At 40.9% G+C, this 27149-nt stretch overlaps 2 protein-coding genes across 3 annotated transcripts in view; both read right to left on the bottom strand.

Moving 5' to 3' along the window:
- The window catches only part of LOC105897367 (E3 ubiquitin/ISG15 ligase TRIM25-like), a 28072-nt gene extending 16452 nt beyond the window's left edge, over window positions 1-11620 (bottom strand). The window contains exons 1-6 of one of the 2 annotated variants that reach the window (XM_042709699.1): window positions 11003-11620; window positions 10707-10802; window positions 10176-10409; window positions 9379-9529; window positions 7885-8028; window positions 7038-7684 (exon numbers count right to left, since the gene is read on the bottom strand). In XM_042709699.1, coding sequence (XP_042565633.1) covers window positions 7578-7684; window positions 7885-8028; window positions 9379-9529; window positions 10176-10409; window positions 10707-10802; window positions 11003-11587 — 1317 coding nt within the window. In that variant the 5' untranslated portion in view covers window positions 11588-11620 and the 3' untranslated portion in view covers window positions 7038-7577. Of the gene's footprint in view, window positions 1-7037; window positions 7685-7884; window positions 8029-9378; window positions 9530-10175; window positions 10410-10706; window positions 10803-11002 lie in introns of those variants that run through there. The other variant, XM_042709700.1, reaches the window with a different exon arrangement.
- A 10436-nt stretch (window positions 11621-22056) lies between these two features.
- LOC105892838 (E3 ubiquitin/ISG15 ligase TRIM25-like) lies at window positions 22057-26623 on the bottom strand. The gene is made up of 6 exons (XM_031581768.2): window positions 25979-26623; window positions 25701-25796; window positions 25227-25460; window positions 24384-24531; window positions 23307-23426; window positions 22057-23037 (listed from the first exon to the last, which is right to left on the bottom strand). Exons 1-6 carry the CDS (start codon window positions 26561-26563, stop codon window positions 22952-22954), a joined length of 1269 nt encoding a protein of 422 aa, XP_031437628.1. The 5' UTR covers window positions 26564-26623; the 3' UTR covers window positions 22057-22951.
- Between the last annotated feature and the right edge of the window lie 526 nt (window positions 26624-27149).

Below are 27149 nucleotides of genomic sequence, written 5' to 3'. Positions count from 1 at the left end.
TAGCAAGGAGTCGTGGCATCAGACTGGACTTCTGTCTTCTTCAGCTTCTCCACAACATCAGCCAGCAATGTGTTTCTGCGAATAACTGGTCTAGGAGTGAAGGTTTCTCTGCACTGGGGGCAGCTGTAAACACCCTTATCGTTTTCCCGATCCCAGCACCCTGTAATACACTTCAAACAGAAACTGTGTCCACAGTTAACAGTCACCGGGTCTGTCAGCAGATCCAGACAGATAGGACAGCAGAACTCATCCTGAAACACTGAAGCACTGGCCATTTCACCTACCACACAGGCACACACGTTCTGGCTACAAGGAAAGTGAAAAAGGTTTCGTTTCACCAGAAGTGGGAGTGTTTGTGTTTCTTCCTGGTTATGTGTGCACACTGGCCTTAAAGGCACAGGGCAATATTGCAGAAGTCTAGAAGTTCCCTAATTCATTTCAGAAAACGATTGTGTTATTAAGAGACATGGTTTCCCACAACAAGACATTCAAGCCAACCCCATTTATGAAGTTATCAAACATGTAACATATTACAAAATATGTTAATAATGTTACAAAAGAAAAACAATTCATGTAATCAGCCTTAAGTCACCCATGGACTATAAAAACATGTTCTGCCCCTTCTCTGGTTAATTCCAAAGTGCAGGTTTATAACCTCCCTTATGTATGCCTTATGTATGCCTATGCTGACTCATGTGTATGGACTGTATTGGGTAATTTGTTCCATAGGAAAAGGTCAGAAGTCCAGGTTATTATTTCCTATGGGAAGAGCATGCAGGGAGGAGCACGGTCAAGAGCACTTACTGACTGGGGTGCTGTGGCTTTCAGTTAGCAGATCCAATGACATGCCTGCTCAGTTCATGAGTATGTATGCATAGTGATCGCCTTTAATGGTTTGAACTGAACTGAAGATATTAAATGTCTTTCAAGTAAACATCCAGCATTTTGTTTTCCATGTGAAGCGGTGGGCTGTCTTTTCATCAGTCATATATGTGACTAATGCATTCATTAGACTAGGCACACGTAGGGTCTGGGTAGAGGGTCTCACCAAACACAAACACTGACAGAGAGTCCAGCAGGATATGACCTCATAAGTAGGGATGGGTATCGTTTGGTTTTTATCCGATACCGGTACATAACCGATACTTTTAAAACGATACCGGTGCCTAAACGGTGCCGGAACCGATACTTTTATAAAAAATAAAAAAATGTTTACGATTGACGACATTTAAGAAAGGCTTTATTGCCAAATATATGAACTGTTTAAAGTAGATTATATATATAAATAAATACAAAACACCTTTTAACTTAAAACTTAAATAATATATGAACTGTTAACAAAAGTTTAGACTATACTTAAATAAATACAAATAAATACAAAACACACACACACACACACACACTCTGTACACACACTACAGCTTCAATACTTCAAGCAATTCTTTTGTTCAATTCAATTTTTTTTCTTCAAATTGAACAATATATTAACTGTTTAAAGTATATTATAAATATAAATACATACAAAACACTTGGCTTCAAACTTTTTAACTTCAAACTATGAACATTATATTAACTGTAAACAACAGTTTATAGTATACTTAAATAAATATAAATAAATACAAAAAACAGCTTCAAACTTCTTTTGCAAAAATATGAGCATATTTGCCTTTGGAGTCAAAAATGTATTATTTTGTTTGCATTTATTTCATGAAATTTTACCATTTTATGATTTGTTTATACCTATCTTTTCTATCTTGTTTATAGTTAATCTTGTTACTTGAACACACTGAGTACGAGAAAATGTGTACTGCCCCTTTAAGAGACTACCGTAGGTTAAGTATAGCTGTCATCTCCGTTTATTTTTTAGTCTTCGGTTGCTGATCTGCCGTTGACTCTTTGCCTTCTCTCCACTCTTTTCACGCAATTGTTTTGTTGCATTTGCTGCACGTCGCGATGTTTGAATATTTTGGTGCGAAATACAGCCACACTTTTGACCGTTTACCTTTCAGTATTTTCTCTGTTAAAAGGTTGATGGCTAGTTCTGTTTGTGCTTGCTCTGTGAAATGCTGCATGCTCTTCACTGTCATAAGACTGTTGCTATGAAAACACCAATGAGCGTGAGCGACACAGGACAAAGTTTACATTGGGAGCTGGGGCAGTTTTACATGTGCCCCGCGGAATCTGCCTAGCAACCGTTTTCAATTGGCTCAGGCACCGAAACGAAGCACCGAAATCTGCGTTGCATTTCGGTCCGGGTAGGTACCGGTTGTATTGGAACCGGTTCCATATTGGTACCGGTTCTCGGTACCCAACCCTACTCATAAGACCTCTATGGCAGCTGGTATCTGTACTTCCTCCTAATCGTCCTTACAGTCCAACCCAATTACTATATGCAGGGTAATCATTCACCTCCCACACAGTCACACATACACAGACTAAAAGAAAGAGTTTCACCTACCACACAGGCACACATGCACAGACTAAAAGAGCGTTTCACCTACCACACAGACACACATACACAGACTAAAAGAGAGTTTCACCTACCACACAGGGACACATGCACAGACTAAAAAAGGGTTTCACCTACCACACAGGCACACATGCACACACTAAAAGAGAGGTTCACCTACCACACCGCCTAAGGATCAGGACCCGAGGTAAGTCACAAGGGAAAAAGCACACAAGGAGGTTGGGGAAACAAGAAGAAAAGAAATGTGCTCAGATGAAGCATTAATGCCTTTAATGTGAATCCTAAAATGTGCAACTTGTTTACTCAATGCACAGCCAACATTGTACTTGTTCAAAAGGCTGCCTCTACCAGCGGCATCCAGCTGTGCACCCCGTTGCGCAGGCCACTCACGAGTTTGGGGACCACAGAGAGGGCACCCAATCAGTTGATCCTAGAGTTCCATAGGGATGCATGGGCTGCAGATGCAAAGCTAATGCTCTGAAAGTCATTGGCTACCCCAAGTCCGGTTTCATGGCTCAACTTCATCCCCCCTCTCCCCTATATAAGTCTAACCCACCTCTGTCCAGTTGTTGGTCAAGCAAAGCTGGAGAGGAGCATCAGCCATCAGAAGTTCATCGGACGATTCAAAGATCAGAGCCATTCACGTTCGTTCTTGCCGTGCGTCATTAAGATAGTGAGTGTTCAGTTGTTATGTGTCATTTAGCGATTTAGTCTGTCAGTATCATTGTAGATAGTATCTGTTAGTTACTTTTATCATTATCATCCGTAGCATTCATATTTCACTCTGTTACTGCTACTTTAACGAGTTACCGCTGGTAACGGAGATAATGGAATGTTCACCGTTACGCGGCACGGCATTAAAGGGACAGATCCATACTCATATCATAGCTGTAATATTCATCGTGTATATACTATATTCATCTTTGTTGTATATAATTGTTCATATTTGTACGTCTTTGTTATTTATCATTTCTGTAGAAACCACGGTTCATCCTAGTCAATATTCACGGATCATTCTATCATTGTCATCCTATTCATGTCTATCAACAGTCGTTCCATATTCATCCTGCCATTCATGTCTTGAGAGTGTATGTGTGGAAATAAATCCAGTTCTTACTTTGTCATTGGGATTTTGACATCATCTGTTCTTAACGGACAATCTGTGGCGATTGGCACCTATTCATTCAACCTTCATACAGATCCTTTTGGGATTCATCCAATCAAATATCCCCCTATTTTATAGTACCGATATAGTTAATTTGAACAGATTTGGGGAATTAAGTTATATAGTTTATTTGAATAGATGTTGGGAATTATGTGATATAGTTCATTTGAACAGATGTTGGGAATGATGTGATATAGTTCATTTGAACAGATGTTGGGAATGATGTGAGAGAGCAGATGTTGGGAATGATGTGAAAGAGCAGATGTTGTGAATGATGTGAGAGAGCAGATGTTGGGAATGATGTGAGATGGTGCTTTCATGCACATGCCAGGAATGGCAGACCACTCAGCTGTCTGTGTCAAAGTTGGCACTTGAGTATGTCATGAGGGTGCAATCCTTTTTGGGTGGAGTATTAATTTATTTGGATCTAGAATGTTCCTTTACTGCTCCGATTCTAATGTTTTAGGTGTTCTAATGTTCTAGGTGTTTACGACAGTGCACTGGAGGAAGTGGCATCAGCAGCAGAGTTCAACAGCAACCCAAAAGAAGCACACCTGACCCTGGTGTTCCTGAAGGGCCTGAAGAGAGCCGTCGGGTCTGATAGGTGAGGCTTGAACCTGTAGGTGGTCCCACCATAGACTACATTACTCAGAGTCCCCTTATCACCTTTATTCCTTATCTACATTTCATTGACTCAGCATTGGTCGCAACAAGGTAATAAAAAAGGGTGACGCATTTTTCCCTTTAAAGCAGCAGCAAACCAGAATTTCTTTCTCTCTCGCGGTGGTTTTTGCAGCAGTGAATTCCATTCACAAATAGAGATACCAGACTCTACAGAAGAATTCTCATCAGGACAAAGGACGACACGACGACACGTAGCCCATAGAACTTCTGATCAAAGTTCCAATCTACTTGAAATCGTTTAATTGCAACCTGAGTTTACATCGATAGTACTACCGGTTCCCTCCTCATCCATTCACAGTCGACGAAAAGAACTTTCATTCCCTTCGAGACTCCTCAACGACCACCAGGCCGTCCCGAGTTTCAGCTGACGAGCTAAGAAGGTCCTGGCAACTTCCACGAATCTGCGTCCCACGCTGCTCATCGGAAGTCCTGCAGAAAACATCTTGGTCGCCATTCAAGAGCGATCCAAGTAAGGCTAATATCTGGGTAGAATTTAGTTTTATACGTATGTTTTAATCTATGTGAGAAGTGTGGTTATTTTATTTCATTAAGATCTAAATGCAATCTGAAATTCACAGTCTACACGGTCCTTGACCGCTGATAATCTTGCTTGGTTCTTTTTGCTATTTGTTAGATAGATTGTGCATGCACCCTCTCTCTCTCTCTCTCTCTCTCTCTCTCTCTCTCTCTCTCTCTAACTCCCTTTACATCACCACCTGAACATATACACGCATACATCGCGATTTCAGTGTTGTTAAATATCTTGTATTGAATTAAGGCCTAGCTTGGATTTAGTCCTTAAGGCAAGAATCCTTTGTTCAGGCATTCTTTACTCTGTGCACCTCCCCCCAACTAAATTGGTGCCTAAGAAACATAGAGTTCAGGTCTCGGACCTGCAGCAGCATCCGGTGACCATTCTCCATCTAGTTGGGGCCTGATGCACTCTTTACTTCACGCACACAGCATCTATCGCCTGTGCGCTTGCGCATAGCCTCTCTCACTTCCCCCATCTCTCCATTGAGCACACGACCGCGTTTACTCGCAACTTCGCATACCCACACACGCACCCGCTCACACACGCACGCACCCACTCACACACACACACCCACACACACACAGACAGAGACGAGGAAGCTAACGCATCCTCCTCTGCATTCCTGAAACAGACTACCTCACTACCCAACTTCCCAATTCCACTTTGTGCCTTGTTCAATTGTTTTACTCCAGTGTTTATGTGATTATACCTGATTTAATATTAGCCATGAATTACTGTTTGTTACTTTTAATAAATTGTTTATTTTAGACTTAAACAATTGTCTTGCCTGTTATTGTTCCAATATTCCACTGAAAGCCATTTTCCGCCAACCAAATACTCTGATTGCCTTCACTTGTCTAGTTGTTTTCATGAAGTGTTATAGACTTGTATTGAGATTGTAATACGTTAGTATTGTAATACCATACTAAGACTGTAGCATAGTGGTACAGCTAGAGTTTTCCATTATTATAGTAATTTAATTATAAAATATTAAATACTAAAATGAATGATTATTACATTTTATGAGACTGATTTAATCAAACTAATGTAACAACCCCGGTTTCACATACAAACCCAAACCCTACAGGGGACCGTATGGGACAGAGAGCGGGCCCTGAAGCCCTTATCTAGGGTTCTGCTACAATTATGACTGAAGAACATTTAGAGGTTCTTAATATCTCCCATCTAACTGGGCCCTGAAGCCCTTATGTCAAGGGTTCTGCTACAATTACAACTGAATTAGATTGGATTAGATAGACATGACTACGCGAACGTAGCCGATAACACACACAAGCTGCTATTAGACCCCGCTATATTATTACAATTACGACTGAAGGAGGTTCTAGAGGTTCTTAATATCTGCCACCCAGCAGGGAATATTTGAGAGCTAACATCCTCTGCAGATGCCTTTAAGTGTTACCTTGTGAAAATTGGTTTCTCCAAGTTTCTCCATCTCAGCTCTGTAGTTTAGTGACTACCAATGGTCTTAAACTAACTAATTAACTAGCTAAATTACAGCAGAACTGACTTCTAAACACCAAGAGTAACACCAATGTATTAATAGTATACTGTGTAATTTGACAATAAATGCTTTTACCTGTGTGTTTGAGACACAGAAGTTATTACTATTACTTAATTACTTAAGATACAACCAGGCGTCTTCTTTTTTTTCATCATGCCGGCAGACATAGTCAGCAAGACGTACACAAAAAAGCAGTCGGGGGGAGTATCTCAAATATTCACCCGCACCACTAACCTATTATGATATCTCCTAGTCTTTGTTTCAGATGGGAACTGAACCAACAAATCAAATGCATTTCCTATCACTGTTGCTACGACCTGTGACCAACATATTGCTATCTTCCATCGCTGAGAAAGGACCATGTCCATGCCATGATCGTGATGACTAGTCACACTAATTCATGATTCCTTGTCTAGGTGGTACTAAAATAAAATATCCTCCTTCTGTTGGCTGAGACGTTCCTAAGCCGTTTCAGGCTGACACACATGCACACACAGCACCCAATAACAGGCACACACACACACACACACACAAACACACACACACCCCCTTGTACCGTAGACCCTAAAGCCCCCTCGTGTCTCTCCATCTGATCCTCTATCATTTCTTGATGACACTCAAGTAAAAGACAACATGAACAAACATTAATTAATACATTCATTTGTTTATTCATAAAGCCTCAAGGTGAAATATACTCCAACATCGGCACTGATAAAACCGTGATATACCGTATAATGTGCATTACTTTGCACCTACCCTTACATGACAACAAAATGAATTCAAAGAACATCTTAAGTCTTTAACTGATTAACAGGTCGTCATTCTTCTTTGGATTAAACTTAATGAACAAGAAACAAAGGCATTGCCGCATTGACATATAAGCTGCATTGTGTTAATAAATTCCACTCTACTGTGACACTGCAAAAGTGGCATACACTATTAATAGATCATAATATGGAGATTGTTACACGCTAACAAAGGCAGAAAGAAGAGCGAGGAAATCGATTCATGAATGATTTCAAGATGTGATCTTTGCAGCTGTTCATAATGTTGCATAAAATAAAGGTCAAATGTCAAATGTATTTGCATAGAGCATCAGCAGATCATTTGCATAGAGGGACATCTAGGGTGGTTTTGGTCGGTCCAAAATGAACGTAAGGGGAAGTAAATATGTAAGAGATCATAATAATCTTCATCATGATCATGGCTCTTTCTTTATTGCAAATACCAGTTCCAGCAGAGAAGAACTCCCCTGCCAACCAGGCAGCTCAGGAAAGTTAACGGTCACAGTATCGGGCCCTGTAAAACCTAAGAGAATCCATTTGTTATTTATATAACACGATAGTAGTACTGTATACGATTGGTAATACGTTTCTTATTCTACAAATTCTCATGGAAATAGAATGCAAATGTATTTCTTGTTATATTTTCCACATGAATCATTTACATCAGTACTTCTGCATGCAGTGAAAGTGATGTAAGTGAGTGTAAATCCATAAGGTTCTTACCTGTTACCTCACCCACACCACTGACAGTGATGTTATACTTGTGTTTGATGTACACTAATCCATTGTGATGATTACATTGTAAAGTCTTGCCAACGGTCTGAGGAGTCTTCAGTTTGACCTTGTCCCCCTTCATTAAGCCCGTGACTATGAAAGGAGCAGAGGAAGCTATGTGTGACTAATGTCTGAATAACAGAAAACTTCTCCATATTGCTGTCACCTACTCCTAGGATGCTGGTCATAGTCATGCCTCACCTGTTCCTCATCACCATTATCTGTTCAGATTCTGGCACCACATTCAACTCCCCCCCCCCCCCATCATGTTTAAAAAAAGGAAGTGTTTCATGCCAAGCTCATACGTGTCCGTTGCAATGCGTTAAACGGTTATCGTTGACTGATATTGTTGTTCACTTTGAATGGGGTGACGTCATCCGTTGCCGAACTGAATTGTGCCTCTTTTGGGTTCCGTTGGGTTCCGCTGGGTTCCATTGCGTTGCTTGCATTTCATGGGGCGAAAGTTGAAAAATGTTCAACTTTTTGAGAGGCAACGCTTTCGTCAGCCAATCAAATCGCCTTTCATGCAAATACGTCAGCACAGGCGCTAGCCAATCAGATCTCGTTTATGCTCACGTCTCAGGAGCGCAAAGCTAAAAAAAAAAAAAACTCCGTAGATGGTCGTACTTATACCTAAAAGTTGTTTGTTTGACTTTTTTTTGCTTAGATTTTTTTAAAGTTACAGAGAAATAGACTACAATATAAAAACCCTGTTATTGTAACTGAAAAATACGTCTGAGGGGATTTGCGAGGTGTCTGAACCAGCTATCTAATGTTAGCATGCTACTACCCACAAGGTAAATAGCGATGTATTGACGGATTGACGGAGACGGATACTTACTGTCCTATCTGAATAAAGGCCTTCACCGCCCTATCTGAATAAAGGCAAAAGCCCAAAAACAAAACTTAAAAAAAGAGAGTTCAATCTAATTAATCAAAATCGTTTTCAATCATAACCTTCGGATAATTTATTATCAAACAAATGATTTGCATCATTTTCAAGCAGTACTTTGCTTTGGAAATCATCAAATGTCAGGTCATTTTCACTTCAGTTTTATGCTGTATTGCAACGGGCATGAAGTTCTCTTCAACCTCACTGGCAGTTGACCAATCAGAACAGAATGGGTGAGCTGACCAATCAGAGCACACCGGGCTCGTCGAGAGGGTGGCTTAAAGACACATGAGCTCTAACAGAGTGTTTCAGAGAAAAATAAGGTTTTTGGAAACATTGAAGCACATTTTACCCAAAAGTTAAATCCTAAACACTGAAAATAAACATAAGAGGTCCCCTTTAATAGTTATATCCCAGAAAACATCTGAGAATATCAAAGCAGCAAACCAGGCCTTACTCCAGAAGAGAGGAGATAATAAAATCATGAACATTGAAAATGAGCATAAAAGGGTCCTCTCAGGCTTGTTACATGTCATCTTGAAGAAGCCTACCTTTAAATATGTTCTGGAGGAACTGTTTTGTTTTCTCATTTAGAGACGGAGACACTGATTTCATCACTTCGCTGAAGGAGAACTTTGTGTCAAAAGTAATCTTGGGAAGGTTCTTAGCCGCAGGTGAGGAGGTGAGGTGTGACTGGAAACTCTACAGGGGATCAAATAGACGGATCATAGGCCGTGAGGACTAGATAAAAAGGTGCTATCTAGACCATTGGTCTCAGAGGTGAAGGGTTGTGGGTTTTACTATCAATCCTAAAACACACACACCCAACATTTTCCAGAAATGGATACATGCACACCATAAACATAAATTATTTGGGGGAAATTGTTCATATAACTGATTTATGGACAAAATGTGAGATTTTTAAACCATTGGCAGGGCAGGAAATTATTTAACACTTAAAACAATTATTTTGATATATTTCATAGATGTTGAGATGCATTTTGGAGTGAATGATTACTATCTCTCCTAAATAAAGCACTGTAGTTCAGCTCTGTATGTGCCATTTTAGGCAGGTGTAGCATCACACTGTGTTGTGTGGGCTGCCATCAAGCAATCCCAAAGAAACACACGTGACCCTGCTGTCCTTAAATGGCTGATGAGAAGCATCAGGTGTGTTGGGTTTGGTGCACATTAACTCTGTAGGGGACTGTAAGTTACAAAGAATAGGTCTGGATGCCTCTACTTCGAGGTCTTTTCTGTATGATGACAAGAGAGGGTCTTGACAGAACCCATCTAATTAGGGTGAGTCAAGACTCTCTGTAGGTGACCAGAGGGCTAGTAGTGTTACCTGAAGGAAATCAATGGGGTCCTCAATTGGCTGGAGTTGCTCCATCTCAGCATATCTGTTCTTTAGCTTAGCGATCTCCAGCTCCAGCTGCTTCAGGAGTCCTTCAGCTCGACTCACCTCTGCCTTCTCCTGAGCTCTGATCGACTCTTTCACCTCAGAGCGTTTTTTCTCCAAGAAGCTGATCAGCTCCGTGAATATCCTCTCTGTGTCCTCATCAGCTTTTTGTGCAGAGGCCTGTTAACAAGACAGGAGCACTCATATTAGCACATTTTCAATCACTGTTTAAAAAAGAAAATTCTTAGGCCGTAGACCTGCAAAGATGTGTGTGTCTATGCTTGTATCGTCTGTGCAGAGCAAGACAAACCTAAAACGCACCAGAAGGGAAATAAACTGAACTGACGAAATGTGAAAACTGAAATTCAAAAAATAAACCAATTCTACAGAACCCAACTCCTACCCAAAGGGTTCAGACATACTGGGGTTGCTGGGAGGAACACACAGTTTACATCAGTCATGTTTATCAGTGATCACCTGCAGAGACTTCAAAGCCCCTTTCACCTCCTCCACCTCCTTCTCCTTCTGCTGGATCCACTTTTGGTTATCCTTCTTCATCACCAACAACTCTTTCTGTTGATAAATGTACACAGGCAAATATCCAATACCTTTAGGCAACATTTACAACAGATACAAAGATGGGTATTGACAGAATACTGACAATTTATACAGATTGATCACTATTCTCACTCTTTTCAATTCAGTTAAGCAAACAATGAGAGAGAGAGAGAGAGAGAGAGAAGGAGGGGAGAGGGAGGAGAGGGAGAACCAACCTGCTTCTCAGTTCGTTCTGCTATAGCGGAAACAATTTTGTGTCCGTTGTGGTCATCCATTGAACAGAGCATACATATTAACTTCTGATCTGTGCGACAAAACACCTCAATGATTCTGTCGTGTTGTGAGCAGAGCTTCTCTTGTAGCCGTGAGGAGGCGTTCACTAGCTTGTGCTTTTTCAGACAGGCCACTTGATAATGAGATTGGATGTGAACCTCACAGTAAGAGCCCATGCATGTTAGACACGACTTGATGGCTTTGTGTTTTCTCCCAGTGCAGAAATCACACTCCACATCGTCGGGTCCGGCGTTGGAAGGAGACGTGTCTTCAGACTGGACTTCTGTCTTCTTCAGTTTCTCCACAACATCAGCCAGCAATGTGTTTCTGCGAATAACAGGTCTAGGAGTGAAGGTCTCTCTGCACTGGGGGCAGCTGTAAACACCCTTATGGTCTTCCTGATCCCAGCACCCCGTAATACAGTTCAAACAGAAACTGTGTCCACAGGTAACAGTCACCGGATCCTTCATCAGATCCAGACAGATAGGACAACAGAACTCATCCTGAAACACTGAAGCACTGGCCATTTCACCTACCACACAGGCACACACGTGCTGGCTACAAGGAAAGCTAAATAGGTTTCGTTTCACCAGAAGTGGGAGTGTTTGTGTTTCTTCCTGGTTATGTGCGCACACTGGCCTTAAAGGCACAGGGCAACATTGCAGAAGTCTAGAAATTCCCTAATTCATTTAAAAAACTATTGTGTTATTAAGAAACATGGTATCCCACAACTGGACATTCAAGGCAAACCCATTTAAGAAATTATCAAATATATAACATATTACGAAAGAAAAACAATTCATATGATAACCCTTTACGCACCCATGGCCTATAAAAACATGTTCTGCCCCTTCTCTGGTTAAATCCAAAGTGCAGGTTTATAACCTCCCTTATGTATGCCTATGCTGACTCATGTGTATGGACTGTATTGGGTAATTTGTTCCATAGGAAAAGATCAGAAGTCCAGGTTATTATTTCCTATGGGAAGAGCATGCAGGGAGGAGCACGGTCAAGAGCACTTACTGACGGGGGTGCTGTGGCTTTCAGTTAGCAGATCCGATGACATGCCTGCTCAGTTCATGAGTATGTCTTTGATTGTCTTTAATGGTTTGAACTGTTGTGAAGATATTAAATGTATTTCAAGTAAACATCCAGCATTTTGTTTCCCATGTGAAGCAGTTGGCTGTCTCAGGCATGAAAATCCCTCACCTTTCGGCGAAATTCGCCGTTTTGAAACCAAAATAGGTGACCTACGTGAATCGTGTAGATTCGATGAGAATTTTTTTTTGGGGGGGGGGGGTGAACTACGAACAGGTGCGCGTGCCAGAAGGGAGCGCGAGATTCAGTGAATTGCGAACAGGTGCGCGTGCCAGAAGGGAGCGCTAGTGCATGGAAATATTAACGCGAAGTTGCCTTGCATCACCAGTGCAGACCACCTTCAGAAGCTGAAAGCACGCCTGCTGAAGAAGAGAAAAGGTCGAGGCTGAGACATGGCAAAACAGCGAAAGCGGGCCATGAAGACACTGGTCGTTCAGGCAAAGAAGAAAAAATGATCTGGTTCTGAGAGTATTACGAACTGTAATGTAAATTGTTATCTTTGCCAATAAAATGTATTAAAATTGGGCTGTCAAAGATAACGCGTTAATCTATGAGATTATTGTGGCCGAGATTAATGCGATAAAATATTTTAAGGCAGTTAACGCAACTTTGTTTACTTCCGATGTGCATTGACACATGACACGAAACCGCCGCGTGCCTGCAGTCAGGAATAGGAGAGACCGAGACGATAGTTGAAGATGGAGAGAGCAGAGGGATTGTTGGGCGGAAAGTTTCTGTTTAAAAGTGAAAATGACGGAACAACCGACAAAACTAAAGTTGTATGTAGCATTTGTCAAGCTGAATTTAGCTATCACCTTAATGCAAAGCACCCGACAGAAAGCAGTCCCAGGTTAGATGGTCGCCAACTCACAATCCACGACTTCACTAGGAAAATAACTAGACCAGTCCGTGAAAAGGTTACCAACGCTTACGCAGTTTAGATTGCCGGTGACTGTCGGCCCATCAACATAGATGAGGACGGTGGGCTGTCTGAAGTGATTCGAATTGCTTCAGGGGACAATTCTTACGATTTACCGTTGTATGACGGCGAGAGAGCACGACAAATTCAGCTCCTCGAACAAGCTGCCAGCGTCGCCCTTACTGGTGACAACTGGACGTCAGTCAGAAATGACAATTACCTGGGTGTCACAGTTCATTTTATTGACAATGTATGGAAGTTGAGATCTTTTGCATTGGAAGTAAAAAAAAAAAAAAAACATTCGCGAAATACAGCGGAGGACTGTGCAGAGGAATTCATCGACGTCTCAAACAGATGGGAGATAAGTGGCAAACTGACCACTTTAGGCACTGATAGTGTCCGTATTATGTTGGCAGCTGCTAGGCTATACTTCCATTTTAACATCTACCCTGCGCGGCGCACAGTCTGTACCTGGCTGGCACTTTATAGCTATGAGTTATAGGCCTGAGCCTCTTTGAAAACAGTTCTGCGTGTAGTTTTGTGTTAAAAATAAATAAATACAATTAAACAACAGTGTCTAAAATACACGCTGTCTGAAAGTGATTACTCGTTAATTTATAAGATTTAGTCTTTAGAAGTCAAACCAACTTTTAATCGCGATTAATTTAGATTAATGCATTTCAAAATGTGAGATTAATTAGTTAATTTTTTTGTCTCTATTGACAGCCCTAATTAAAATCTGAATTACATAACATTGTATTGGCTGTCAATCATGATGGAAGAGTAGACAAGTTAAGTTACAGCATGTCCACCATCTCTTGTGGGGGCTATGCATTAAGCCATTTGTGGTGCCCTTACCACATTGTGCCTCTTATACTGTATGTTAGACCCAGTGACATCAGTGCATAATACTTAGTAAGGAGGCCATAATAATTTTGGACTCATGGCTGAAGTTAAGTTTCTCCAGCTCTCCCCAGGTCGGCAAAAAAAGCCTCTCAAAATGCATCAGATTGATGCTTTAAAATATGTAATATTACATTTTTTCTTACGGGGGAGCATGCCCCCGGACCCCCCTGGAGGGGTAATATCCTTCTCACCTTTTTCACCCCTGACCCGTTTTCATACCTGCTGTCTTTTCATCAGTCATATATTTGACTAATGCATTCATTAGACTAGGCACACGTAGGGTCTGGGTTGAGGGTCTCACCAAACACAAACACTGACAGAGAGTCCAGCAGGATATGACCTCATAAGACCTCTATGGCAGCTGGTATCTGTACTTCCTCCTACTCGTCCTTAGAGTCCAACCCAATTACTATATGCAGGTTAATCATCAGGAAAATACAGACATGTTCAATTCAATTCAATTAATTGTATTCATATAGCGCCAAAACAATACAATTGTCTCAAGGTGCTTAACAGAGCCCAGTGCCTGGACCCTCTTAGAGCAAGCACAATGGCGACAGGGGCTAGACAAAATAGGTGATGATGAAGTCATTGATAAACGAAAGGCTCTTGAAGAGAAATCCATTTAAATACAAATAAATCATCAGAAATCAAATCATAACTCATTCTCCCTCATCAATGAAAGGCATTTAGCTTATTTTAATCATCTGGTCTTGTTATTGCTATGATGCCATTTCAATTGTACTACTTCACTGCACCTGTAATTCACTAACCCCTTCACAGACAAAAGCAGACAAGGTGGGCATTAAATGATAAATGACAATATTAAGGTTTTCCTCAACATTGTTTAATTGTTCAAATGTGGAAACAATTTTCAATTTCATTCCATCAATCCGTCAGTCAACTATTTCAAACATTTCATCAGACCTCTTGTTTAAAACAGATCAAATATGGTTGGATCAAATATGGTTTTATGACTGGCTATGTAAGATTCCATTCTTTGGGTTAGTTGATATTTGGTGCATGTCCGTTGTATTAATTAGGCTAGCTATCCCATCTAACATATCGGCTACAAAGTAGCCCCTTATGTGTACATATACATAGTAGGCTAGAAGTTAAATCACCAAATAGGTTGGTGAAAGGCTACTATGCTGTAAGTCAAAGTTGACCAGTTTAGGGTTGTTAAGGGTTTTCGTTGGTTCAAATGAATTAACACCAAACCTTGTTTAGGGTTCTCGTTGTGTTATTTTACCCTCACCCTGCTCCCCCCCCCCTCCCCCCCTTGGTGTAACCCCACACTTGGGGGAGGTGGGAAGTGCTGTGGTACATGGGAAGCAGTAGGGTAGGTAGGAAGTGCTGGGAGAGGTGGGAAGCACTGGGAGAGGTGGGAAGCATTGATATAGGTGGGAAGCACTGGGGTAGGTGGGAAGTGCTGGTATAGGTGGGAAGTGCTGGTATAGGTGGGAAGCACTGGTATAGGTGGGAAGCAGTAGGGTAGGTAGGAAATGCTGGGTTAGGTGGGAAGTGCTGTGGTATATGGGAAGCACTGGGGTAGGTGGGGAGCACTGGGAGAGGTGGGGAGCACTGGGGTAGGGGGGAAGCACTGGGGTAGGTGGGGAAGCACTGGGAGAGGTGGGGAGCACTGGGAGAGGTGGGGAGCACTGGGGTGGGTGGGGAGCACTGGGAGAGGTGCATGTAGAAGTGTCATGTTGCCATGTTCCAATCACTAAAACAACTAATGTGCATGCAACAAACAATTCATCTGACACATTAAAAGTGTAAAAGTATTTTATTTATTAATAATTCAACATTCCTGTTGAGGCACACATCCATGAGAAGAAAAAAATAATAATCACAGCCCCATTGCCATAAAGGTTATATGTGTGTTAGGATAATAAGTTCCCCTATGTTGTACTACTGCAAAGGTGATATGCACTTTTATATAAGAAACTAAAATGTAATGGAATAAAATACTGAGGTTATTGAGCTCTAGGAAAGACAGACATGAGAGTTAGTGAATACACTGAAATTATTTCAAAATGTTCTCTATAAAAAAAAAACCTGTCTATACAACATAAAATGAAAAGAGGATGCTCTGTACCCAGAGAGACATATACATAGAGTATTAACCAAAGCATTTACACAGGAAGACTGGGTGGTTCAGGTGGGTCGTAAGGGCTAATGTAATGTAGGTAATCATTAATGGTAGCCATCGTGAGGTAATGACGTGTATCAGAGCACCAGCTCAATCTTAGACGCACTCCCGCTCCAGCCAGGATAGTCTGGAAAGTCCACAGTCACAGCTGACCCTGTGATGGCTGCAAAAAGAGTAGCTGTGGGTCATTGCTACTTGCAGTAATTTAAGTGCTATTCATGAGTGGTAATGACTGTGTACAAAAACACTCATTGAAAAATAAACAGCAATATAGTACATTTTTAAAAGGCCACATTTAAACTTGTAATTCAGCATCTGTTTTATAGTAATGGGTGTAGATCAGCATGTGTTTATAGTAGTGCTGTCAAACGATTTAAATATTTAATCACGATTAATCGCATTTATGTCATAGTTAACTAAAAATTAAATTGCGATTAATCGCAATTTTTTGATCTATTCTAAATGTCCCTTTATTTATTTTTTCCATCATTTTATTTTTATTTTGATGCCCTTATCAACATTGAAAAGTGTATTGGCTTGCTTTATGCAAATGTTTTATTTTATTGAAAACCAACATTGCCAAACAGGGCGGTACAAAATACAATTATAAAGTGCACAATTCAGGTAAACAAGGACAGCCTATAGTGCAGTTAAACCATGGCTTAATATTTTCTTTTTTTCAAGTTTGCTGGGAACATAGCAGTCAGGTCTCTTATTTCAGAAGAAATGAACCGTAACAGTTAGGTTACCAATAAAAGGTAAGCCTACTACTTCTTTGCTTTCAGCCAGCTCCCTGTTGACATTTTTAGACAGTGAAGCTCGCTTCTTTTGCACAACACAACTTTTAAAAGTAAACTTTCCATTCAGAAGCTTTTTATCATCCAGTTCGCCGTATCGCGCTCACCATTCACTCAAACCGTAACCTTAGCCTACTACGCAGTTTGCGAGGCCAAAAAGAACGTTAATCTAATAAAAAAATGATGGCGTTAAAATGGGTTTGCGTTAACGCCGTTAATAACGCGTTTAACTGACAGCACTAGTTTATAGTAATGGGTGTAGATCAGCATGTGTTTATAGTAATGGGTGTAGATCCATAAGGGCCTTACCTGTCACGACACCATTAGTATGTCTGTAGCTACTGTAAAACCGGCAGTGTTCTTCAGGAACCGTCCGTTTGACCGTGTCCCCTTTCATGAAGCCTGTAACTAGAAAAGGAGCTTAGGCAGTTATGTCTGAATAACGGAAAACTTCTCCTAACTGCCATCACCCAGTAGATGAGAAGAACACTCTATATGTCTGTATAAATTGAGGGCCACATATGCAAATACAGTGATATCACCTTGTGGTTATATGCAACACAAATCAACCCTGGCAGAAAGTAATAATGTTATGGAATGTTTCGCCATTTAAGACAAACACATGTGTCAACCAATGCTACCAATTCAAATTATTGTTGCCAACATAATTATGACTCATGGTGCTTTGTCTCTGCATTAGGACCAGCGATATAAGATGTTTTGGTTCCTATCTACACCCTTCATTGGGAGTGCGTATAGCCTCTGTACACTGATGTGGCAGTAGGCTATAGTTGATTTCGGAGTGAGATAACATCCACAAAAGAAAAGAAAGGAAAATAAACAAATAGAATAAACAGTAAAATATATACAAATGTGTGTTTGTGTTTTATACCTTACAATACATTTTATGCATATAAACCTTATGGTAATATTGGGTAGTAATCTTCAGTCATGTAGATTTAATATTGTTTAATCCTTATTTTCTAGTCTATAGTATGAATACAGCATCAACCTAGTGGGCATTTTAGGCCTTTATACAGTTGCCTCTTGCTACATGAAGAATAGAGGCATACATTGCCAGATCTCTCGATTCGATATATTTCAATAATATTTAGCTGCCGATTCAATCCATATTGCAATTCTGTAAATGCTGCGGTCAAATGGTAGCCTGGATGCCAGACGAATTTAGCCACGCCCACAATTTTTTTGGTCGGGAAGTTCGGTCTGGTGTCGCTCCGTTGGGGAGAAATTATCTCCTCACAAAAATCTGTGAGGAGATAGATAGACCAATCAAATTGTCAGGGCGGGCTTTATACGATGATGGACAGATGATCAACCCTAACGTAATCAACCACGTCACCAAAGAGCTTTTGGGGTGAATTCGTTTTCAACAAACATGGCTGCCGTTGGAGAGCTGAAATGTGGAAATTCGAGTCTGTTTTAGAAGACATTGACAGCACATTCATTTTGAAAGAGGAACAGAGAAACGCGATCAAGGCATTTGTCGATCGAAAAGATGTTTTTGCCGTCCTTCCTACGGGATCCGGTAAAAGTTTAATGTATCAGCTGGCCCCATGGTCTACATTATGGTCATACTACGTTGCTCTGATTGGTTCTAGATATATCCAATTGAGCGAAGAGGCATTTTTTTTCCTGGTTCGGTTGAAACACGCCCCATAATCACAGTCCAACGGAGCGGTATCAGACTCATATTCTGACTAGAATTATGAGTATGACATCGTCAGGCTAGTCAAATGGTGCAATATACTTCATATATATTGAACTTTTGACTTTAAACAACAGAATCAGGTTTGGAAATGTAGGTTACAGGGAAGTTGTGTCTACAAACTAGGGGTTTTAAAATAATAATAATGGTGACTATAAATAATGGAACTTATTTTTCATAACTGTCTTGATTTCAGACCTAAATAGATTTTTCTTAATGATGAATACTCATGAAGCAATGATGTCAGGAGGAAGACCTACCTTTGTGAATTGCCTTGTGGAACTCTTTTGTTTTCTCCCTCAGACAAGGAGAGACAGATTTCATCACTTCGCTGAAGGAGAACTTTGTTTTAAAAGTAACCTTGGGAAGGTTCTTCACCACAGATGAGGCGAGATGTGACTGGAAACTCTACAGGGGATCAAACAGACAGGTCACAGACCAACAGTACCTGTTCAGTAAGTTACCTGCCATCATGAACTGAGAACATTTGTTTTAAATCCCAAAGGTGTAACATGCACACCATTTTATGCCTAGCATTGATCATATATAGAGGCATACACACCATCAACTACAAGCATGTTGTAGAAATGGTTTTGTATCATTTTTTGGAAAGGATATTGGGTGCTGTTGTTTTACTAGACAGGACATTTAATATCCTGCAGTCAGATTTGTGGTTTGCCATTCTGCCGCCCCAGAGTAACACAGCCTGCAGTCCCTACATGGTCCGATGAATGCATCAAGAGTGCAACTTTAAGATCTTTAGAAAAGAGTAGGTAGGGAAGCCCCAACTTCAATAGTTTTTTATATGAAAAGAGAGAGTCTTGATACAACCTTGATAGATAGTCTTAATGTCCGTTTGACCAGCCTATGTGGAGTAATGGATCTTTCCCCATTCATTTAGATAGGAGCCTGATCTCTCCCATTCATTTAGATGGGAGCCTGATCTCTCCCATTCATTTAGATAGGAGCCTGATCTCTCCCATTCATTTAGATGGGAGCCTGATCTCTCCCATTCATTTAGTTAGGAGCCTGATCTTGATTGGCTGAAATAGCTGCCCAGTGGCGTTGCCAAGATGGCTGCTGAGTGGCGAGACTTGCCTCTAAGGACTTTGATAGAACCCATCTAATTATGGCGAGTCAAGACTCTGTAGGTGACCAGAGGGCTAGTGATGTTACCTGGAGGAAATCAATGGGGTCCTCAATTGGCTGGAGTTGCTCCATCTTAGCATCTCTGTTCTTTAGCTTAGCGATCTCCAGCTCCAGCTGCTTCAGGAGTCCTTCAGCTTGTCTCACCTCTGCCATCTCCTGAGCTCTGATTGACATTTTTACCTCAATCCTTTTTTTCTCCATGAAGATCATCAGGTCCTTGAAGATCTCCTCTGTGTCCTCAACAGCTACCTGTGCAGACATCTGTTAACAAGACAGAGGCACTGATATCAGCTCATCTTCAAGCATCGCAAAGGATTCCTCAGCGCATTGGCATGCAGACAAGTGCCTTTTTGCAGAGCCAATCAACACCTAAAAAAACAAGTACTCTGAGATTGGCACTCTGAGATTCTTCTGAAAGAAAAGTGCGTTACAAATAAAATGAACTACTTTTTATTATTATTAAGTACCAGAAACACTCTTAACCCACAGCATTCAGCCATTTTGGGGTTGCTAGGGGGCAAAAACAACAGTGTGCAAGAGAGGTGTGCAAAAAAACATCAGTTTACATCAGTCATGTTTATCAGTGATCACCTGCAGATACTTCTTTGCTTGTTTCACCTCCAGCACCTCCTTCTCCTTCTGCTGGATCTGCCTCTGGTTATCCCTCTTCATCTCCAACAACTTTTTCTGTGGATAAATGTACACAGGCAAATATCCAATAGCTTAAGGCAACATTTACAACAGATAAAAAGATGGGTATTGGCAGAATACTATTGATGGGAAATCTCAGGCCAACATTCTATTAGACAAAAGACCACGAGGCGAATCAAAGATTTCTGGAGGTGTATTTCAAGGTGCTCCTGCAGGGAGTCAATTCCAACATCAGGTAGAGGCAGGCAAAGACTAAAGAGGCACCACAGTGTTACAGGTTAAATATCAGTCAATCATGGGAGGTTACATGGGTCAGCATTGGTTTGTTACAGGTCAATGTGGGGAAGGGGGCATGTGAGTGGGAGGGGATCTTCCTATGAAGGAACACACACAGGCCCAAAATGGTGGACCATTGATGTGTATTCCTCCACCTGGGGCAGGGGGGGATGTCTGCTAGGGGCTTTAAACAAAGGTGTACCAAGACTATCAATACACATGGCACACACACACACACACACACACACACACACACACACAGGAGAACATGCTTGCAATGCAAGTCTATAAATTAATGGTAATATCAATTTCCATCACTATTTATACAGATTGATCACTATTCTCACTCAATTCAGTTAGGCGAATAATGAGAGAGAGTGCTAACCTTCTTCTCAGTTCGTTCTGCTATAGCGGAGACAGTTTTGTGTTCGTTGTGGTCGTCCATTGAACAGAGCATACATATTAACTTCTGATCTGTGCGACAAAACACCTCAATGATCCTGTCGTGTTGTGAGCAGATCTTCTCTTGTAGCCGTGAGGAGGCATTCACTAGCTTGTGCTTGCTTAGGCGAGGCACTTCGTAGTGAGGCTGGATGTGAACTTCACAATATGAAACCAGGCATGTTAGACAGGACTTAATGGCTTTGTGTTTTCTCCTAGTACAGAAATCACACTCCACATCGTCTGGTCCGGCGTAGCAAGGAGTCGTAGCATCAGTTAGGAGATCGGCCTTCTTCAGCTTCTCCACAACATCAGCCAGCAATGTGCTTCTGCGAATAACAGGTCTAGGAGTGAAGGTTTCTCTGCACTGGGGGCAGCTGTAAACACCCTTATGGGCTGCCTGATCCCAGCACCCTGTAATACACTTCAAACAGAAACTGTGTCCACAGGTAACAGTCACCGGGTCCGTCAGCAGATCCAAACAGATAGGACAGCAGAACTCTTCTTGCAACACTGAAACACTGGCCATTTCACTGTTCTCAGACAAGCACACGTAAGGTATAAGATAAGGCCAAACAGAGATATTGGTGTGTAGGAAGCGTGTGAAGATAATTGATGGGTGGTAGGAAGCCAACAATGATTGGCTATCCTCAAGTTAGAGGCGGGATATTCAAGTAAAGACACCTGGCTCAAACGTTCTTGAAAGTGGATTGCCCTTTTTTCATCGATTAGTGAGGTAATTTTTACATTCGCTTAGTTTATTTTACGACCCTATGGTTAGCTTCATACGTGTTGTCAATGAAGTCATGCATTGTCGCGTGAAAAGAAAAAAAGCATGAAACCATTCTTTACAACTACTTAAAAAAATAAATTAAAAAAAAACAGCAGAGGGCAGCTAGCGGTTCTAGTCATGGCTGTGAGCATGGTCTTTTGCTTAAAATTCGGTTTTACCTTTTGACAATTGTAGTGTGTTTGATGTTTCTTCCTGGTTATTTTCGAACACGTAGGCACATAGCAATGTTGCATACACCCCAAAAACAACGATTTAAAAATAGTGATAACAGTTTATACAATAATCCCATGTGCCAGTCTTTGTTGTCTCCTCATGACCTACTCACGGTCTGAATTACAAATACTTTGTCACAATGCATATTTAATCAGCCACGAATGTGAGAGTGGAGCTTGCTATCCGAGTCTGTTGCAGATGTGTATTCGATAACCACACAGGGAATTGGGTTAGGAAAAACTTAACCACCTACTTTGTACTAGGAAGCGCTGGGGTAGGTGGGAAGCAGTAGAGTAGGTAAGAAATGCTGGGTTAGGTGGGAAGTGCTGTGGTATATGGGGAGCACTGGGAGAGGTGGGAAGCACTGGGAGAGGTGCATGTAGAAGTGTCATGTTGCCATGTTCCAATCACTAAAACAACTAATGTGCATGCAACAAACAATTCATCTGACACATTAAAAGTGTAAAAGTATTTTATTTATTAATAATTCAACATTCCTGTTGAGGCACACATCCAAAGGTGATATGCACTTTTATATAAGAAACTAACATGTAATGTAATAAAATACTGAGCTCTAGGAAAGGCAGACATGGGAGTTAGTGAATACACTCTGAAATTATTTCAAAATGTTCTCTATAAAAAAAAACACAAAATGAAAAGAGGATGCTCTGTACCCAGAGAGACATGTACATAGAGTATTAACCAAAGCATTTACACGGGAAGACTGGGTGGTTCAGGTGGTAGCCATCGTGAGGTAATGACGTGTATCAGAGCACCAGCTCAATCTTGGACGCACTCCCGCTCCAGCCAGGATAGTCTGGAAAGTCCACAGTCACAGCTGACCCTGTGATGGCTGCAAAAAGAGTAGCTGTGGGTCATTGCTACTTGCAGTAATTTAAGTGCTATTCATGAGTGGTAATGACAAAAACACTAATTGAAAAATAAACAGCAATATAATACATTTTTAAAAGGCCACATTTAAACTTGTAATTCAGCATGTGTTTATAGTAATGGGTTAGGGTTAATCACATTTAAACTTGTAATTCAGCATCTGTTTTATAGTAATGGGTGTAATTCAGCATGTGTTTTATAGTAATGGGTGTAGATCCATAAGGGCCTTACCGGTCACCACACCATTAATGCGGAGTGTGAGGTCAGCAGCATGTCTGTTGATTCTGTAAAACCCGCAGTGTTCTTCAGGAACCGTCCGTTTGACCGTGTCCCCTTTCATGAAGCCTGTAACTAGAAAAGGAGCTGAGGCAGTCATGTCTGAATAACGGAAAACTTCTCCTAACTGCCATCACCCAGTAGATGAGAAGAACACTATATATTTCTGTATAAATTGAGGGCCACATATGCAAATACAGTGATATCACCTTGTGGTTATATGCAACACAAATCAACCCTGGCAGAAAGTAATAATGTTATGGAATGTTTCGCCATTTAAGACAAACACATGTGTCAGCCAATGCCGTCAATTCAAATTATTGTTGGCCAACATAATTATGACTCATGGTGCTTTGTCTCTGCATTAGGACCAGCGATATAAGATGTTTTGGTTCCTATCTACACCCTTCATTGGGAGTGCGTATAGCCTCTGTACACTGATGTGGCAGTAGGCTATAGTTGATTTCGGAGTGAGATAACATCCACAAAAGAAAAGGAAAATAAATGAATAGAATAAACAGCAAAATATATACAAATGTGTGTTTGTGTTTTATACTTTACATTACATTTCATGCATATAAACCTTATGGTAATATTGGGTAGTAGTCTTCAGTCATGTAGTTTTAATATGGTTTAATCCTTATTTTAGTCTATAGTATGAATACAGCATCAACCTAGTGGGCATTTTAGGCATTTATATAGTTGCCTCTTGCTACGTGAAGAATAGAGGCAAACATTGCCAGACCTCCAGATTCGATATTTCAATAATTTTTAGCTGCCGATTCAATACATATTTTTAAATGGTGCAATATATTTCATATATATTGAACTTTTTACTTTAAACAACTGAATCAGGTTTGGAAATGGGAGTTACAGAAAAGTTGTGTCTACAAACTAGGGGTTTTAAAATAATAATAATAATAATAATAATAGTGTGTTGACTGTCTTGATTTCTGACCTAAATAGATTTTTCTTAGTGATGAATACTAAAGCTTTTTTTTAGGAAGCATTAATGTTAGGAGGAAGGCCTACCTTTGTGTATTGCCTTGTGGAACTCTTTTGTTTTCTCCTTCAGACATGGAGAGACAGATTTCATCACTTCGCTGAAGGAGAACTTTGTTTTAAAAGTAACCTTGGGAAGGTTCTTAGCCGCAGGTGAGGCGAGATGTGACTGGAAACTCTACAGGGGATCAAACAGACAGGTCACAGACCAACAGTACCTGTTCAGTAAGTTACCTGCCATCATGAACTGAGAAAATGAGTTTTAAATCCCAAAGGTGTAACTTGCACACCATTTTATGCCCAGCATTGTTCATATATAGATGAATACACACATCAACAACAAGCATGTTGTAGAAATGGTTTTGTATATTTTTTTGGAAAGGATATTGGGTGCTGTTGTTTTACTAGACAGGACATTTAATATCCTGCAGTCAGTTTTGTGGTTTGCCATTCTGCCGCCCCAGAGTAACACAGCCTGCAGTCCCTACATGGTCCGATGAATGGCATCAAGAGTGTAACTTTAAGATCTTTAGAAAAGAGTAGGTAGGGAAGACCAAAGACCAACTTCAAGGTATTTACTATGATGAGAGGGTTTTGATAGAACCTTGATAGATAGTGTTAATGTCCGTTTGACCATCCTATGAGGAGTTATGGATCTTTCTTCCCCCATTCATCCAGATAGGAGTCTGATCTCTCCCATTAATTTAGATAGGAGCCTGATCTCTCCCCTTCATTTAGATAGGAGCCTGATCTCTCGCATTAATTTAGATAGGAGCCTGATCTTGAGACTTGCCTCTAAGGACTTTGATAGAACCCATCTAACTATGGCGAGTCAAGACTCTCTGTAGGTGAGCCGAGGTTTAGTAGTGTTACCTGAAGGAAATCAATGGGGTCCTCAATTGGCTGGAGTTGGTTCATATCAGCATTTCTGTTCTTTAGCTCAGCGATCTCCAGCTCCAGTTCTTTTGAGAGTTCTTCAGCTTGTCTCACCTCTGCCCTCTCCTGAGCTCTGATAGACATTTTTACCTCAATGCATTTTTTCTGCATGAAGCTGATCAGCTCCGTGAAGATCTCCTCTGTGTCCTCAACAGCTACCTGTGCAGACATCTGTTGACAGGACAGAGGCACTGATATCAGCTCATTTTCAAACATCGCAAAGGATTCCTCAGCGCATTGGCATGCAGACAAGTGCCTTTTTGCCATCTTTGCAGAGCCAATCAACACCTAAAAAAACAAGTACCAGAAACACTCGTACCCCACAGCATTCAGCCATTTTGGGGTTGCTAGGGGATAAGAGATGTGTGCAACAAACATCAGTTTACATCAGTCATGTTTATCAGTGATCACCTGCAGATACTTCTTTGCCTGTTTCACCTCCTGCACCTCCTTGTTAATCTGCTGGATTCGCATCAGATTATCCCACTTCATGTCCAACAACTTTTTCTGTGGATAAATGTACACAGGAAAATATCCAATAGCTTGAGGCAACATTTACAACAGATACAAAGATGGGTATTGGCAGAATACTGACGATTTAAACAGATTGATCACTATTCTCACTCTATTCAATTCAGTTAAGCAAATAATCAGAGAGAGAGAGAGAGAGAGAGAGAGAGAGAGCTAACCTGCTTCTCAGTTCGTTCTGCTATAGCGGAGACAGTTTTGTGTTCATTGTGGTCGTCCATTGTACAGAGCATACATATCAACTTCTGATCTGTGCGACAAAACACCTCAATGATCCTGTGGTGTTGTGAGCAGATCTTCTCTTGTAGCCGTGAGCAGGCGTTCACTAGCTTGTGCTTTTTCAGACAGGCCACCTCATTGTGAGGCTGGATGTGAACCTCACAGTAAGAGCCCATGCATGTTAGACACGACTTAATGGCTTTGTGTTTTCTCCCAGTACAGAAATCACACTCCACATCGTCTGGTCCAGCGTAGCAAGGAGACGTAGCATCAGTTAGGAGATCGATCTTCTTCAGCTTCTCCACAACATCAGCCAGCAATGTGCTTCTGCGAATAACAGGTCTGGGAGTAAAGGTCTCTCTGCACTGGGGGCAGCTGTAAACACCCTTATAGTCTTCTTGATTCCAGCACCCCGTAATACACTTCAAACAGAAACTGTGTCCACAGGTAACAGTCACCGGGTCCGTCAGCAGATCCAAACAGATAGGACAACAGAACTCTTCTTGCAACACTGAAGCACTGGCCATTTCACTGTTCTCAGACAAGCACACGTAACCTATAAAATAAGGTTAAACTGAGATATTGGTCTGTAGGAAGTGTGTTTATATGATTGATGGGTGGTAGGGAGCCAACAATAATTGGCTATCCTCAAATTAGAGGCGGGATATTCAAGTAAAGACACCTGGCTCAAATTTTCTAGATTAAAGAAGAAAGGGGATTGCTATTTTTTCGTGGATTAGTGAGGTTATTATTACATTCGCTTAGTTTATTTTACGACCCTATGGTTAGCTTCATACGTTTTGTTAATTAAGTCATGCATTGCAGCGTGAAAAGAAAAAAGCATAAAACAATTCTTTACAACTAGCCTACTTAAAAAAAACTAAACTGTGGAGGGCAACTAGCGGTTCTAGTCAGGGCTGTGTGCATGGTCTTTTGGCAGACTGAGGAGTTTTGGTCTGGGGGGCTGTTCAAATCTAATGTTGCAGATTTGTTCAAATTAAAATAAATAAAAAGTCATAATTTATTATGTAATATATCGTATCGTTAATATCATACCCTTAAGAGATTGCTGTAAACACAGGAAGCCTATTTTACGGGCCATTTTGTAGCCTA

The sequence above is a fragment of the Clupea harengus genome, chromosome 2 (genome assembly GCF_900700415.2).
Source record: "Clupea harengus chromosome 2, Ch_v2.0.2, whole genome shotgun sequence".
Lineage (NCBI taxonomy): Eukaryota > Metazoa > Chordata > Actinopteri > Clupeiformes > Clupeidae > Clupea > Clupea harengus.
This window is presented reverse-complemented; position numbering and strand designations above follow the sequence as displayed.

Coding starts and splice junctions, on each gene's coding strand:
- LOC105892838 (XM_031581768.2), bottom strand. CDS start 26,563: ATGGCCAGTGCTTCAGTGTTGCAAGAAGAGTTCTGTTGTCCTATCTGT. Junction 25,461..25,700: donor AGGCAAAGAAGTATCTGCAG/GTGATCACTGAT, acceptor TCCTGTCAACAG/ATGTCTGCACAGGTAGCTGT. Junction 24,532..25,226: donor ACCCCATTGATTTCCTTCAG/GTAACACTACTA, acceptor GATCCCCTGTAG/AGTTTCCAGTCACATCTCGC.